We start from the raw sequence: 17,818 nt of genomic DNA, 5'->3' as shown, positions 1-17,818 counted from the left end.
AATCAATAGCAAGATAGCTTGATAATTTGAGTGGACCTTGTTCCGGTTGCTTTATTGATTGCGGTAGAAGCAACACTATAATTTCTTCAGGACCCTTTTTGCAATCATAAATATACCTACATGGACTTTCTTTTTACATGAAGGTGCTTTTTAAGGTAAATTTTCACTGAAAATACATCTGTAAAAACCAAAAAGTGGTTCTTTTTAATTTTATGGGCACCACGTTTTAGCTTCAATATGCCTTTAACAATAAAAGGTAGATAGCAAAAATATTTCCTTAAAAAGCCATCAGGGGCCGCCCTTTGCTGCGCCCTCAAGTATCTGTCTTTGTAATTACGTCCACGTTGAGCAACCGGCCGATAAAGGAGGTAATGGCGCCGTATAAAATCGAAACATGCCTTTAAAATGGCCCTTTTTTACATGGAAATAAGATTTTCGCGGCTCACCTTAAACGCCGAACGGTATTTTCATGTTCGTCATAGAATTTAATTAAAATCACCATCCAAGTGTACTTAGTCAGAAATATGCCATAAGAACACTAAGGAATTAAGTTCGCAAGGGTTGAATAATTGAATTAAGTTATACAAACTTCGTAGTCCGTACCTATATTTATATGGAAGGTCTACTAACTTTAATCATGTATACGTTTCACACCACACATAATCACAAAAAACCTCCGAAAGCCCGTTCCGCCTTTAGGGACCAACACCTCCCTAAAATCTATTTCGTGGCAAAAGTAGGGGCCGATTTAAGCCAAACTTATACTGAAATTGCTTGTATTTATTTGGCTATCGGGATTTTTGAATTTATAATACTAAATACTTATACCTAAGAGGAAATATTTTATTTTATGTAATACATATTAATATTACTTACACTCCTCTTCTCCTCACGCCTGTATGTATTTTCTCAGCAGTTTAAGTGGAAGACAAACATACCTACGTACATGAACTAAAACAACATTACTCTAACTAAACTGAATTTAACACTTTGTATGTGATTATCATTAGGAAGTCTACAATCTTCTATACTTATAATAAATCTGTAGAGAGGTCAATTCTGTACATGAAATATATTTTCAAAATAACTATCAGGGGGTGATTAGTGATCGATATTGATGCCAAAAATGCAATCAGTAAAATTTTTGTCTGTCTGTCTGTCTGTCAGTCTGTCTGTATGTTCCTTATAGAAACAAAAACTACTCGACGGATTTTAACAAAACTTGGTACAATTATTCTTCATACTCCTGGGCAGGTTATAGGATACTTAGGAATTCCCACGGAAACGGGAATTAGCGGGAAAATCCTTTTGTATGAAAAATCCAAACCGCTTAAGTTAGACGCTTGAAATTTGGCACGCAGGTACCTTAGTAAACTTAAAGCTTAGTTACAACAGGATATTGCAAAATTCCCACGGGAACGGGAGTNAAATTTGGCACGCAGGTACCTTAGTAAACTTAAAGCTTAGTTACAACAGGATATTGCAAAATTCCCACGGGAACGGGAGTTACCGGGAAAAAACATTTGTATGAAAAATCTAAACCGCTTAAGTTAGACGCTTGAAATTTGGCATGCAGGTACCTTAGTAAACTTAAAGCTTAGTCACAACAGGATATTGCAAAATTCCCACGGGAACGGGAGGTAGCGGGAAAAAAATTTGTATCAAAAAATCTAAACCGCGTAAGATAGATGAAGGGGGTAAAACGGGATCCACGCGTACGAAGTCGCGGGCGGCGCTAGTCTATAATAATATCATTTCTTTATAATATCCAAGTAGAAAAAATAATATTTAGTTAGGAAGGAATTCCGAAATTCTGCGAGGGTCTTCTAAAACAACAAACTTCGAGCTCTTGTGTCCAGAACTATCAGTTTCTAATAAAATTTTGCTAACTCCATTAACTTTAGTCAACTATCCATTCTATAGTGATTATTGTTCGGACACTGGTGCCTTTTAGACTAATTTCATTGCCAACATTGCCAACGCTTGGGTCAGCGAAATTTCTTTACTCTAGGGTTTGTTGACATTCCGACCGCGGTATTGTATACCAACAGGCCCTTTCATCCTAAACGCTTAACAAACTCGATATTCTAAAGTAAATGTAAACCAAAACTCGTTTCGGTGGGATATTATTTTCATTAGGCTTATTTTAATCACAAATTTAACCTATCGTCTTATATCAACGTAACCTCAAATGAAAGCTCTATGAATAATACATTTGGGGAATCCATTTTCATTGTCTCCCGACCAGCAAAACATCAATCACCATAAGTCAAGGAAAATCTGGGTTAGACTTTTCAATATGGCCCTCAAGAAAGTGTAGGTATTGGTGCGTTGACCTTCGCTATATTTTGTCTTGTGATTCTGTCACATTTCTTAATTATTTAATTATTTTCATCCTCGGTGCCTACTTTAGTAAATTCAATGTACTTATGATTTAATGACTGAAAAAATAACGATGAATAATTACAGTAACTGTGTAAAAATGAAAATATTTTTACAAAGGTTGACAAGATAATCTGACAAAATCCTAGTCCTACCGTCCTAATGTGAAACGTAATTATGAACTTTACTGACTCCTTAACCTCTTTACAGGATCCTCGTCCGCGCGATAAGCTACACGGTCCACGGTTTGATTCCCGCGTCGTGCGTGTTCGCCGACCGGTACAACCGGGAGGAGGTGGTGCGCTCCCTGGGCAAGGAGGTCAACATCAACCCGCCTCTGATGCTGGGCCAGCTGCCTGACACGCCTGAGGAGCTGCTTAAGTTAGACCAGGTACATAAAAATCGTCTTCTACATTATTCCTGCACATATGGAAGCAATAAAGTTATTGAGTATTGAGAACTGTGGTCGTTCGGGCAGAAAAGTCCTCGAATGGCGACCACGCGGCCACCGATAAACATGTAATGTAGGCAGCCAAGTGAAAAGTCGTTCTAAGGATGGTCGAGGGTTTGTGGACACCCTTTGTACAGCAGTGGACGTCCTTTGGTTAATCTCTGTTCCTATGAGGTGACTACAGATCTCCCTCATGTGTCAGTGCCGGATTAAGCCAGCGCGGGGCCTGTAGCAAATTTCTATCAAGGGGCCCTTGGTTTGCTTTGGGTTCTCAAGTTTAGGGTATTAAATGAAACAAAACTGTTACAAATGAACTTTTCTTGATTTAATGTGGGCAAATTTAGAGATAACACTTTCAATATCAACTTCTTTAAGCAAATCATGCTCTATATTCAACAAAGTAAGATTATTAAGACGTTCTTGTCCCATCGTGTTCCTTAATTCATTTTTAATACGTTTTAATGTTGAAAAAGAACGTTCGCCACTGCAGTTAGTGATCATGAAAGACATGTAAATGCGCAAGGCAATTTCTAAGTTTGGAAAACACGATTCTAAAGAATTATTTATTAAAAGTTTATAAAATTGCTGCTCCAGAGGCTCCGGATTCTTGCTGTAAATAACAGTAGCCACATCAGAGCCCCGATTACGGTAATTTTTAACGTCTCCAATCCAGACACGCTTCTTGATTCTGCGATACGATTGGTCGTTCAACAGCGTACGTCAGCTGTTTTGACCAATCGTATCGCAGAATCGATGAAGCGCGTCTGGATTGGAAACGTTAAAAGTTACCGTAATCGGGGCTCTGTTTTCAGCTCTGCAAACTGCACTAATTCGCGGCTAGTTCAGTGATTCGTCCCACAACAGGTTCGTCCCACTGGGACGAAACACTGAATTCAAAAAATATATATATTTTTCGTTCTGGATTCGTCCCATTTAATTAATTCTTTAAAATAATGAGATTTAGTAACGTCAGAAAGTCATAGAAATAAAAGAAAACATGAATGTTAACAATGTCTGTATTTAAAAGGAAATCAACATAGAAAATCTTGACTACTCGTATTAATCAGAAATCAAAAATCAAAATCAAATAATGTATTATCAATGATTTTAATTTTTTTTAATTAAAAATTTATGCTGATCTATGAGTAGGTATATTTGTGTTGATTTTCCTTTAAATACAGATATTATTAACAAATTCATGTTTTATTTTATTTCATTGACTTTCTGACGGTACTAAATCTTATTATGTTAAAGGATAAATTAAATGGGACGAATCCAGAACGAAAAATATATATTTTTTTGAATTTAGTGTTTCGTCCCAGTGGGACGAACGTGTTGTGGGACGAATCACTGAACTAGCCTAATTCGCGGCTCACCTAGGCTGTTCTCCAAATCATCTTCGTAAGCACTGACCATACTTAAGGATTTTTCCAAAATCTCTTCTGGTGTAAGAGATTTTAATTGTCGAAATACTTCAAAAACACTAGTAATCTTATGATATTATGCTTTCATACGTTTAGTTAAAGCAGACAGTACGTTATCAATAATGACAATAAACACCTGAACTTCGAAACGTTGCAGTTGTCCAGGTGTTTGATTTTCAACAAAGTCGTCGAGTGTAGTAGAGCCGCTGAAATGGTCGTACTTTGTATTTCGCTTGATTCGTCTTGATGTCTGTTGCTGGTATTAAATGTATAACTATAGAAAAAAAATAAAAATCTGGCCGCTTGAAGGGTAGAAAATATGTGGTATAGAGCTAGTCTAAATACATATACCGATTATAATTAAACATTAGAACATTCACGTTAAAAAGTTCGTAAAATACCTACCTACTTATTTTTATGATTTAACGTAATGAAATTGAGTTTTAGATTTTCAAGTGAAAAGTAAAGCATAGCCTAAGCGCTTCGCGTTTAAGGCATGTAAGATATTTTACGCTCCTATCTAAATTAATATTTTTTTATTTCGGTCAGATAGGCGTTGGAGCGCGGGGCCCCCAAATTCGCGGGGCCCGTAGCATTTGCTACTTTTGCTACGTGGCTAATCCGGCACTGTCATGTATAGGTCCCGCCATGTTGGGCGGGATGACCGCGGAAGACATTTTGGTCACATCTAGTTACGTAGCAGTAGAACGTTCACCCCAAAACGGAAAGAAAGAAAAGATCATTCTCCCCAATGAAAAAGAGTTATAACAGCATATTACATGTATGTACGTACGTACATTGTGTGAGCTTCTAAAAGGATAAGTATGGGCGTAGATTTTAGTAGTAACAAAATAGGGAATGTCTCAGATGACCCTCTCTGCCCTTGCGGCTGGCAGGCATTCTCAAAGAATTTTCATGTAACAAAGATAATTTTAATTACTCTTGCCAAGGATAATACGAATTAGAAGCCGGGGCTAATTTTATAATCTCCTCAGCTGTCATTATAAATGAAAATACATTATCCTAAATTCTCCAACATTGGAGCCACCAACCCGCGCGATTGGTGCCTACTTATTCAAGAATTCTACGACACAACCACCATCCAAATCCAAATACCTTATTTCAACAATAAAACAAACAGGGCAAAAAGAAGCGAAACTCGTCTTACTTCATTTAGCATTCTGCCGGGAGTTAACTAAGGCTGAGTGCACACTGGCGGTTTAAACGCGACCGTAATACGCTCAGGATACTATCCTATTCATATTATAAAATGTGAAAATTTGTGAGGATGGATGGATGCCTGTTTTTCACGCAAAAAGTATTGAACGTTTTTTGATGTATTTTTACTGAAATATTTTAAGACCCAGCGAGAAAAGCCGTGGCAAAAGCTAGTCGGTTATGCCTCTGATATCGAGTGCATGAAGTTCACGAGTTATACCCCTCATTATTACACCAACGTATTTGGCACTCATATCACGTGGGCAGCGTCCACGCACGCGTCGGATACTTTCAGTGCAAAACAAATCATTGCGTTCCTTTGTTTTACAATAATTTACACATGAGCTACATGCATAATACGCTCGGAGTATTCTGTGGATGCTGTCTGCAACCTAAAATTCCATTTGCATACCTAAATAATTGACTTTTTGAAATCGAATTACACACTGCCTTAAGTTTACGATAACATTGATAAAAACGTGTCGCTAATAATTTAATAATATGTTTTATGTATGAAAAACTTTTAAACAAGGTCATCCGGGGCGAAAGCAACTATGAGGCTAAAGTGACTAATTGGTTTTATTCTTAATCTAATGGATTTTGAACAAAGTGTCATCTGTTGAAGTATAAAAAGCAATGATTTCTTAAGTCTCCAACAACCTACTCACCGTCGCCAAGACGACCAATGAGCGCCCGCCCTAACTTTGCAGGTAAATTAGCAGCAAAACCTTTTCCCGGGTTCGTGATTGTTTTTTCAGTTCCCAATTACGAATAAACGATGCCACCGCTTACGGACGTGCAACATTGATGAGTTAGTACTTTAGCAGGCAGCCTCCCGAGGGGAGGGGGCTTGTCTCTCGCTAGTGAGTAATCAGGGTAATGGACTAATGACAAGTTAGACGGCGACCCTGTACGAAACTTGCTTCTTCACGTCTCCGTGATGGGAGTGTATTAAAATATTAGCTGGCATCGTGTTTGGTGCTGAAAATACAGCGATCAAGAGTCTTTGATACTTGGGCTAACTTCTATTGCTTTTACTATAAATTTACCTCGGAGTTATCATTTTATTTGATGTACTAAGCTTTCAACAAAATTGCACATGAAATTACCAACACGTTGTGATTACTGAAGTTGGCTGTAACGACTTGCAAGAGTGTGCTTTAATACTGGAAATACAATTAGCCTTTTCAATAAATAATAATCCACGAATAAGGCAGACAGTCAGCTATTCTCACATCGTCTGCTAATCCACGAATACGTTAACTTAGCTGAAATTTTCACGGTTAAAATGATCAACAAACGTAGACGGGACGTTTATAAGCCTGTTCGAAATTCTGAATACATTTTCTTCGCTCTGCGCCTATAAAATTAGCTCCAATGCAACGAAACACTCTCCGAGCTCAAAATACGACTCAGTTTCCAGTGTAGTGGATACGGCCAAGTTTGTTCGATCCAGTGAACTGCCTATTTTCATTAGGCAGCCGTCGGAGGTACGTTTATAAGCTACGATGTAAGTCGCAACTTTGTTCGAGCCCTGTCCGTCCTTTACATTTCGGATTCAGTGAAACGTCGGATTTCATACAGCCCGCGAGTGGCTCACACATACACATATTAATCCCTGGAAATGGAATGGAAGTTAAAATTGTTTTCAACGCAAACAAAACGTATTTTCAAGCACGTACCTCGGATATTACGTTTGGTGTTGCTGTTATTTACGCAGCCCGAATATTTTTGATAGCATTATGAAATCATAGCCGCTGGCTTCGAATGTGAATGATACCGAATTATTATTTTATTGCTTGTTTTACACAAATTGTACACATTTATTTGAGTTCCGTTAATGGATATATCGTACGCTTTTGAAATTTTAAACGGCTAATTAAACATTTTATTTTATCGACAACAGCACTTAACCAAATTGTTTTGTAATTGAGTGTTTATGCACTTTAATATCTGAAATTTATCTACGTACCTTAACAACTACTGTAAGGTTTGTAGTTTCATTCTCTAGCATAGTAGTAACGATATAGGAATAAAACTGAAAAAACGCTGAACTCATGCTAGTGTGAGAAATCCCAATGAAAATGCCGTTGATACATAAATTATTACTTGTAAATGTGGTATTTTGCAACCAAAATCTTTAAATAGCATGTACTTAGTTTGATGACGGCTCTACCTAATTCTGTGATAACAGACTAAATGGACCATTAGTACCATATCGTAAACTTTCCACTGTTGTTAAGGGTACAAATTCAGGATAGTGATCTAAGTTTCCAGTTTTGTAACCTGCCCCTTAATACCGTGTCTCATTATACGAGTATTTACCATAAGCGAGCGTTAAAAATGTGTTTTTTCATTTTACCGGACCATCATAAAGGGACCAAGTAAAGTCCTGGCCACATAAAGGGCCCCTAAATAATTACGCGGGCGCTGCATTATTTAAACCCACCGCCACCGGTAGTGGACGGGACGGTTAATTTTGCACGGCATCCCACCCTGGTGTTATTCTTTTAGACGCATCTTTATCAGAATAAATATGGAATAGACTTTATTTTGGTTTAGTATATGGAACATTCGCCAGTAAAAACAAACAACGCTAACCACTCTGGAAAAAAGACGAAAACGCGAGTGAAAATTACGAATAAGTTATTTTTTTCAATAATTATATTCTAATCTGCGTTCAGCAATATTTTTTAGATGTTTACTTAAAAATATTGCTGTACTCTGAAGTATTTTTTTTATTATGTAAGTATTATAATGATCGTTATTATAAAAATATCTTCGACCAGTCACAGACAGCTCTATAACCGCCTCTCAAAAATAATGATGTTATTTCACTCTTTACTTCAGGTTTTAGGTATTTGGATTGATAAGTATTCTGAACTTTAGTAAACACAGCTAAAGAAGTCTCAACTTTGTTGCTTAACAAAACAGTAGGAGGACAACCCTCTCTGTCAGTAGCTGGTTTACGACCCTCCGATCTAATAAAGAGGTACAAACTACAACAATATACCTACTGTCTGGCCCGGTACATTTTTAATGACAGTATTTCTTTTTAATAACGCAGTTATCTTTTTATGAAAGTGATAAAGATACCATCTATTTAACGAATTATTGCTCGCCAAAACCAAATACATAATACGACTAATAACTATACGACTTTCAGTTAAGTATTGCTATACCTGATACCACTGATACCTACATTTATTCTGGAAAGATTTTATTAAATCTGCGAATAGACTTATTAGAAACTGTTAAAGGCAAAATGTTATAGTCGCAAAGAATATTACATTTGGAATCTATTTTTATTTATAGATAGTATTACCTACACTTACACCCACCCGTCCTAGTATAAACATATGATATTCAGCGCCTGACGAAAAATCCATAGTTCATTTACGCCGATGGGCTACATCAGGCACCGTCCCATCACGTGAGGATCAGGCTCATACATTTATATGATTACGGTCCTCGACATATTTCCCGTATTATTTCAGGAAAAAGAGCTACGAATTCAATCGCAGTTACTTGTGGAATCACCTGACTCAAACACTGTTAGTTAAATGCTAGAATACCTAACGATATGCACTGTTATCGCATGTCATTGTCCCATAATGGCAGCATGACATACCATGATGGATACACTATTGTTCCCTCACCTGCTTAAAAAGAACCTGTAGTGCGAAACAGCTGTGACTTTTTCTGTCAAGGTGTTAAATAATTAGTTGTTGAGAATCGTACTTAATAGATCGATCGAAATCGAAACGAAACAAACCAAGCACTATTAACACTAGTATTGTTTCAGTATTTAACCTCTAAATCTCTAAACAATAAACTTAGTACTAATTTTGTTAGTTTTTTACTCAATCTAAAATGTTCAACAATAACTCTGCAAAGTCTAAGAAATAGGTACCACCTATGTGTGTGTAAAAGTCCGTATTTTCCTTTGTGACGATTTTTTGACACAAGGAAAATATTTTTTACGATGGGTAACGATAAGTGACAGTTTTCCACCCCGAAACCAAAGTTGAACTGACTCGGGAACAACGTCCTGATTTTTAGTGAGACATCTCTTTGTTTTGTTACTTTTAAATTCTTTTGCAAAATCATATACGAGTGTGTATAAGTAACGAATATAAGTATATGAAGTAATAATCACATTTAAAAAATATGATTATGATATTATTAAGTATTGCTTAATTTCTAAATATTCCAGTATTTGTTTTATAATAATTCGAACAGTCAAGTTAATAAAGCTCTATAACATCATTAATCCATCATTATCATTGATATACTCGTACATTATATTTATCGTAAAAATGCCAAATTACCTACGCTACGAAATATTCGTAGCAAATATGCCATTATTTCCACACCAAAGCTACGATACAAATTGTTCACTTCATCGCTACGATTGCAGCCAGACTAAGTCGTAGCGCTCATGAAAATTTTTAAATTACTAAAAACCGATGGATATTTACAGATACTACGAGTATCTACGTCAATATCAATTAACGAACTACTATTTAGAAGCAGGGCCGGATTAACCATCTCGGGGCCCCTAGGCACAGCTCCTTTTGGGCCCCCCTTTTGTTTTGTCGCGGAGGATATGATTTGCGCACCGTCACCATTGCCGGGGGACAGGGTGGTGTGTGGGACTCCCGGTGCCCTATAAAGGGAAAAGGACGGGTTTTACCTACTAAAACCTCCGCGGCGTTCTGTCGTAGCCCGAGTGGTGGTGTCGCGAGTATCCGGCCGTAGCCTTAGACTTCCGCGACACCACGCTACAGCGACAGCTCGCCTACACGGCGGACCCTACACGCCCCCCTTGTGGGGGTCCGACGGGAATGCCCGAAACGCCAAGCCGTTCCCGTCAGACGGAGGTGACAACGGTGCCCCCGCACCCCCGGCCTGCTGGCCGCCACCTGGGGGCAGAGTAGAACGGTCGTACANGGCTGCCTTGAGAAGGCGTGGCGCTAGCCCGTTGAAGTGCGGGATAAAATGCTACCTCCCGTCAAGCGTGAGGCCCAGATATTTCATTTGGCCTTTGACGTCAATCCTAACGTCCTCAACGCGTCGGGAGGGTCGCGCTGGCCCCGGAAAAAAGAGGGCCTCAGTCTACTCCAGCGCGACTTTCAGGCCGAGGCGTCATATTCTGCGAGCGACTAATGTGCCGCCCGCCGACGCCAGCCGTGCCGCGGCCCCAAATGTCTTCTTCGGGCAGTGACCAGAGTGTCATCCGCATAGCATGTGACACTCATGCCCGCGAGAAGGACGCCCCGGAGGAGCCAGTTGAAGCCTAGGTTCCACAAGAGTGGACCGAGCACCGAACCCTGCGGAACCCCGCTGGCTACGCCGCGCCGTTTGAGCTGGCCGTCTCTGTTAACATACAGGACTTCGCGGTCCCGTAAGTAATCGCCCAGCAGCGCTCAAACGTACTGAGGCACTCTGTGATGTTGAAGTGCCTAGAGTATGGTGGGATGAGGGATGGTATTGAAAGCGTTGGCTATATCGAATGATACAGCCAACACACCCTCAGCCCTTTCCCTAGCCTCCACAGTGAGGCTTTTTAACCTCTGAAGGGCGTCAACCGTCGACCTGTCATGTAAACCAAAGCAGTAATGCCAACGTCACGAAAATTAATTAGGTTCCAAAATATCGAAATATGACGATTGAATGTGTAAACCAAAATAAGGTGAAGTTTTGAGGTGGTTTGTGTTTTGTTGCATAAAAATAATCTTTAACATTTTTTTTTTCATTTTTTTATCGGGAGTGCTGGGCCCCTGGTCATAGTGGGCCCCTGGCCATAGTGGGCCCCTAGGCACTGGCCTAAAGTGCCTTATGGATAATACGGCACTGTTTAGAAGTTTCTTGATCCTATATTTGAACGGGTTATATTCTCTTTCGCTAACAGAATCGAGGCTGGAATAGCTTTGTCTGAATTCGGTAAAACTGAGTGGAATCCCGTGTAGGTCCAATTTCGTTTGACATTTGTCTCTATGAATCGGGTTTCAATAGACTCCGGCGGCAGTCTGAATCGCATTGAAATATTAATTGAACGTTTTAAAATCGTGAGACTACATAGTGGATTGGAAACTTAGTTGAGTGAAGGAATTAAATATTTTAGAAGCTTTTACATTACGAGGCTTACATACTAATTGAACGTTTGAAATTCGTCAGTCAGACTACGAAGTGAATTGGATTCGTAGTTGAGTCATTGAAGTAATTACATAACTAAATGAGTGTGAGTGCAGAATTGGAATATTTATAAAGTTCTTCATTTTATAAACATTTAAGGCCCAAACTAAATTAAAATGTTTTCCCAAAGTTCTGAAAAATAAGGTCTAAAAATTCCACTTTTTGGCAGCTCTATCTAAATCATACATTTTAGATCACACATTCTTTACAAGATTTTCAATTTTTTGTTTACACTGAATAATCAATTTATTAAATGGCTTTTAATATTAATCTAAGAGACATATAACGCAATTAGGTCAGAAATAAACTTAGCACATCTCATTAATGCGGTTACTATTATCAGCGGAGTGGTCATTATTTTTATTATCCGCTCCGCTAGAGCCCTGTAGCGGAGATGGGATAGATAATGAGTGCCTGTCCCCGAGCTTATACCCCACTTACAGAGATCCTGAATAGATTGGGTCCCTATAGAAAACTGATAGATTGTTCCCGGTGTTGAGTACGCAAATTGGTTATTAAGTTCGTTTCCTTTATCTGATATGATTATGTATTCTTTCTTATTGTTTATGAACAATAATATCAGTTAAGTATAGTATTAATATTCTTGTGATTATAGGAATTAAAAAACGTAGTGATTTTTACGTTTATTTTCTTCTTCTTCTTGTCGCGTCAACAACAGACCTATACCTCTAGTACGAAAAACTTTCGAGTTCGTTTCGTTGCGTATTCAAAGTGTCATCGAAAAATTTTGTATGAAAAATTAAACAGCGCCCCCTAGGGCGGCTATAATATAGGGGGCGCTGTTTAATTTTTCATACAAAATTTTTCGATGACACTTTGAATACGCAACGAAACGAACTCGAAAGTTTTTCCTACTAGAGGTACTACACAGCGTCGGCCCAAAACTCCGCTACAAGAATGGCGAAAGAAGAACGTTTATTTTTATTAGACAGCACAACAGAATGTGAATGATTCTTGCATAAACGCACCTTTATCAACTTCATACGATGTCATGATTAAGCTTGATGCATTTTCCTAATAATACCTAAGTGACTTACTTATTAATATAATAATTGATTTTAATAAAATACGTAAAATACACTTTTTCTTTATGGAGATATTTTTATTAATATGTTGACCCTTCTCAGGGCACTGAAAGCCAATGAAATCCGTCAGTCGTCGTAGTACTTAAATCACGAAAATTATGAAGATTTTTCGTATAAGCAGAATAAGTAGCCATTTCTATTAAGAAAATGTGTACAACCATGATGATATTACTAAGCTAACCTGGCAATCCGAGACTTCCTAAGAAGGAAGGCGCAAACAGTCGTTTTGTGAAACCTGACCTGACAGAGGGTTGGATCATTATTTAGTTACCGAACGGAATTTAAATCGAAAATTCGTTCAACGTTTCCAAATTAAATGTACTTCAAACGTCTTGCGTTGCATAAAACGTATTGTCGGTAAGAATTCAATGCGATATTTCAAGGATTTATCGTGTCATGTTGAATATGAAATGTAGCATGCAAAGGAAATGGTAGCGGGGCTGAATTTTGCAAAGCATTCACTTGCTCTACTTGTATACTTAGATACAGATCAATTTATTGCATTGTTACACATATCAATTTGTTGTCTCAATAGTCATATTTTTATTTCTGACAGTCACGGTCGTTAAATTTAATGATGATGTGAATTGATGTTTGCACTAGAATAGTGGCTGAAGGATCTGCGAAAATGAATAATGGTTTTCAATTTTGAATTCGTCCTCCTGCCTTATTCATATTCGACGGTTAGGTGGAGGTCTTAATTTGTCTGCATGTCATTAACTTAATCTAAAAATGACCATCTAAGGATAAAAAAAAACAATATTATTTATGCTTAATTTCTAAGATGAAAACAAATATTTTCAGGTGTTCATAAAATCGGAGTTGAAGGTGGGCGTGATCTACGTAAAGGAGAACCAATACACGGAGGAGGAGATTCTGGACAATAATGAAAACTCGCCGATGTTCGAGGAGTTCCTGCAGGTCTTAGGGGAGAAGGTCCGGCTGAAAGGTAATTAACGAATGAGCTATACCTAGCTAGTTTTTAAATACAGTAAATTATTTCTGACAACATAAATAATTGTAACTAAGAACACTTTTTAGGGTTCCGTACCTCAAAAGGAAAAAACGGAACCCTTATAGGATCACTTTGTTGTCCGTCTGTCCGTCCGTCTGTCAAGACCCTTTTTCTCAGGAACGCGTGGAGGTATGAAGCTGAAATTTATATCAATTACTCAGGTCTACTGTCCCTTGAAGCTGTGAAAAAATCAAACTTCTAAGCCAACGCAATCAAAAGATACAGCCGTTTATGCCGCAAATTTTCGACACTTGCAAGGGAATCAAAACCTACAGGGTGCTTCCCGTGAACTCAGAATCTTGAAATTTGGTACGAAGCAACGTCTTATAGCATAGATAAAGGAAAAATTACGAAAACCATAAATTTTTAGTTACATCACATAATATATATTTTTTTAATAATTTTAAACTTACTACCCATTTCCTCATAAACGCGTAGAGGTATTAAATTGAAATTCATACCAAATACTCAGGTCTATAATACCTTTAAGCTGTAACAAAATCAAACTTCTATGTCAACGCAATCAAAAGAAACAGCAATTTAAGCTGCATATTTTGAAACTCGCAAGTACTCGCAAGGGAATCAAAACCTAAAGGGTACTTCCAGTCGACCTAGAATCTTGAAATTTGGCATGAAGCAACGTTTTATAGCACACATAAAGGAAAAATTCCGAAAACCTTAAAATTTTAGTTACATTACAAAATATATATTTTTTAATAAATATAAACTTATGAATTTCATTTTGCAATAAAAATACCATAGTTATGACTCGATTGTCGTAATGAACGAACTTTGTAAACCTTGCAGGTTTGTACGGAACCCTCGGTGCGCGAGTCCGACTCGCACTTGTTTTGATAATAATTAATAAGTAAAAAAATATTAATTTGGCCAATCTGGAACTCCCTGGAAGAGGTCTATGTTCAGCAGTGAACGTCTTGTGGTTGAAACTTTGATTAAATATTTGATTAAAAAAAAGAATAGAAAATCAAATTACCAAACTTATTACAGGCTTCGACAAGTACAAAGGCGGCTTAGACACCGTCCACGACCTGACCGGCTTGTACTCGGTCTACACCAACTGGCGCGGCATCGAGATCATGTTCCACGTGTCCACCCTCCTGCCGTACGAGAGGCATGACCCTCAGAAGCTGCAGAGGAAACGGCACATAGGCAACGATATCGTATGCGTTGTGTTCTTGGAGGCGGACAACACGGCGTTCTCGCCTGCGTGCATCAAGAGTCATTTTTTGCACACCTTTATATTAGGTAAGTCTTTAATTTGGTTGCAATTATGTCTATATGAATACTACTGTCTTATTCTTATATCATTCTATAGTTAATCTTTCCAGATAAGCTAATTAGGTATATGATTGGGTAAGGGGTGATCCAGCAGAAAACGGACTAGAACTGACGTCCTTTCGAATCGGCATTCCTAAATTATTTGGGTTATTTTTTCTCATTTATTTCTTTAAAGAAACAAGTTTTATATAAATAGGTCGTATCGATAAAAATTTTAACTGTGCTTTAACTTATGTAATATTTTGATGTCTGTTAGTTTCAAACTACAAAAACCATACTTTTGTATCAAGCTCATTAATTCTTACGTACCACATTATATTCAAGTAGTTCAAAAAATTCCAGTACGAGTATCAGCGAAGATCAAAAGGAGGCCGACCAGGTATGAGGTGTCGGTAGTGACGAGGGACGAAGTCGGCGCCTACAAGCCGTACCTTTGGGAACAGAGTGTGTTTGACAAAGGCCCCATGTTCAGGTAACTACGGATAACTTGCGCCATTCTGTCAGTTCATTACGAAGGTGCTGTGTAGTTGAAGAATTTGACCTAATTTTTGATTCAGGTATTGGAAATATTAATTGAAATAAAACTTTTAACTTCTTAGTTTTGGCTTTGCTATTAACATGTTTCAAATATTTACGTACCTAATAGAAACAATTACCTTACTTGAAAAGCATTTAACCCAAAACATTTCACAAAGGGCCAAGTATTCACGAAGTTTGCATCAACTATGCACTAAGTTATGAAACTTAGATTAAGTGCAGCGAGCTCACCTTTAAGAAGATTAGTGAAGCGCGGAAAACATCTAATACCTAGTCAAAGTTAAATGACAAATTTGACACAATGCATAATAATGCCTTTAGAGTAAGGCAAACTTTGACAAGCGGAGTGAAGTGAAAGGAGTTATCGGATAGACAGTTTTGAGCACAGTTTTGAGTGAACTTTGAAGCACCTTTTCACCAGATACAATTTACTACGATTTCAGAGAATGGCTGCTCACAAAAATTGTGAATGGCGAAAGAGCGTCATATTCGGCGCCAAAATTCGCAAGAATGCAAGAAAGAACGCGAAGCCAGATGCTTGAAGACATCGTGGCTAACTTGCAGAACCATGCCGAAACTGGGCAGATACCCAAACCTTACAGGAGAGGTAAAATATTCTGTTGTAATTTCTGTTTGTTTTTGAAAATTCTAGAATAATGATGTTTCTTATTCATCATCAGGTCATTATTTTAGTCGCCATTGCAGGAGCACGACCCAGATTCAAATTGGGAATTTGGCCTGCGCTGGGCAGACGATGGGTCGGGGAGGCCCATTAATGTGCCCTTATTTGTTGACGATATACTTATTTGGCATATTATTTCAGGTTCCTGGCGTCCAATAGGCCACATGCGGCCGTCTTCGCCTCTCCTCGACTCAGTCCGGGACCAGTTCGAAGACTACGATCAACTTGCGAAAGACTTTACCCGCGTGTTCTTAAACAATGAACTGAATATAGCCCAAAACGCGCAGTTATTTGATGTCGTTTTTCTCGTTGGGCAATCCAAGCAGAAGACTAAGTTTATTGGCGTCAGAGCAATATTAGGAGTTAGAAGCAGGTAAAACCTATTATTCATCTTTATCTTCTTTAATGATCTTAGTGGCTTTGAAGAATAACAGCGGTTCTCATATTTCTATCCGACTTTTTCAGGGTCTTCCAAGAGATGCTGTACGGCATCCAAACTGGATTTGGCTCCCCTCAAGTGCCAGTTGCAGAGTTGCTAGCAAGACCTGCACCCACGTTATTATCACCCACTCCAGCACGACAGAAGAGTAGTAACTTCCTTCAAGTTCCAGACATAGAATCTCCAAGGTATGTTTCACTTTCGTCATTTGGCTTACTAAGTATTTAGTTACCCAGAAGCCCCTTCTATTTACTAATTTTAAATTGGATTAATTGCTTCCTGATTTTGTCTTCCAGTGTGACTATTTTTCATTTCGTCCCCATCCCTAAAGACATTGATAGATAAATATCGTATATTCCTCCCATACCATAAAAGACCACAAGTTACAATAAAAAAATATAATTTCCCAGGCCAAAAAGTGTCCCAAGCTCCCCAATGGTGAAGCGAGCGTTCTCTCGCCTCGGCACCATTACCGCGGGCTGGGGGCGCTCCATCCGCAAGCAGCACTCGCAGCTCAACGCCGAGGACAAGAAGAAGTGGGCCAGCTCACAGGACTGTTCGAGTAAGTAGCTCTTTATGATTCATTGACGATCTCTGTAGAATCTACATTAGCGTCCCAAGCTCCCAGAAGGTGAAGCGAGCATTCTCTCGCCTCGGCACTATCACGGCAGGCTGAGGGCGCTCCATCCGCAAGCAGCACTCGCAGCTCAACGCCGAGGACAAGAAGAAGTGGGCCAGCTCACAGGACTGTTCGAGTAAGTAACTTTAAGGTTTCATTGAGGATCTCTGTAGAATCTACATTAGCGTCCCAAGCTCCCAGATGGTGAAGCGAGCATTCTCTCGCCTCGGCACCATCACGGCAGGCTGGGGGCGCTCCATCCGCAAGCAGCACTCGCAGCTCAACGCCGAAGAAGTGGGCCAGCTCACAGGACTGTTCGAGTAAGTAACTTTAAGGTTTCATTGAGGATCTCTGTAGAATCTAGGTACATTAGCGTCCCAAGCTCCCAGAAGGTGAAGCGAGCATTCTCTCGCCTCGGCACTATCACGGCAGGCTGGGGGCGCTCCAT

General features: G+C 38.8%; 1 protein-coding gene across 1 annotated transcript in view; it reads left to right on the top strand.

Moving 5' to 3' along the window:
- rsh (Rap GTPase activating protein radish) overlaps window positions 1-17,818 on the top strand; it is a 78,340-nt gene that overhangs the window by 57,557 nt on the left and 2,965 nt on the right. The window contains exons 7-14 of the mRNA XM_028300759.1: window positions 2,593-2,773; window positions 13,584-13,728; window positions 14,803-15,060; window positions 15,421-15,565; window positions 16,074-16,237; window positions 16,454-16,685; window positions 16,778-16,939; window positions 17,162-17,313. Coding sequence (XP_028156560.1) covers window positions 2,593-2,773; window positions 13,584-13,728; window positions 14,803-15,060; window positions 15,421-15,565; window positions 16,074-16,237; window positions 16,454-16,685; window positions 16,778-16,939; window positions 17,162-17,313 — 1,439 coding nt within the window. The remainder of the gene's footprint in view (window positions 1-2,592; window positions 2,774-13,583; window positions 13,729-14,802; window positions 15,061-15,420; window positions 15,566-16,073; window positions 16,238-16,453; window positions 16,686-16,777; window positions 16,940-17,161; window positions 17,314-17,818) is intronic.

This window comes from Ostrinia furnacalis, unplaced genomic scaffold, assembly GCF_004193835.3.
Source record: "Ostrinia furnacalis isolate ACB-3 unplaced genomic scaffold, ASM419383v2 OfSCF0780, whole genome shotgun sequence".
In the NCBI taxonomy this organism is placed as follows: Eukaryota; Metazoa; Arthropoda; class Insecta; order Lepidoptera; family Crambidae; genus Ostrinia; species Ostrinia furnacalis.
This window is presented reverse-complemented; position numbering and strand designations above follow the sequence as displayed.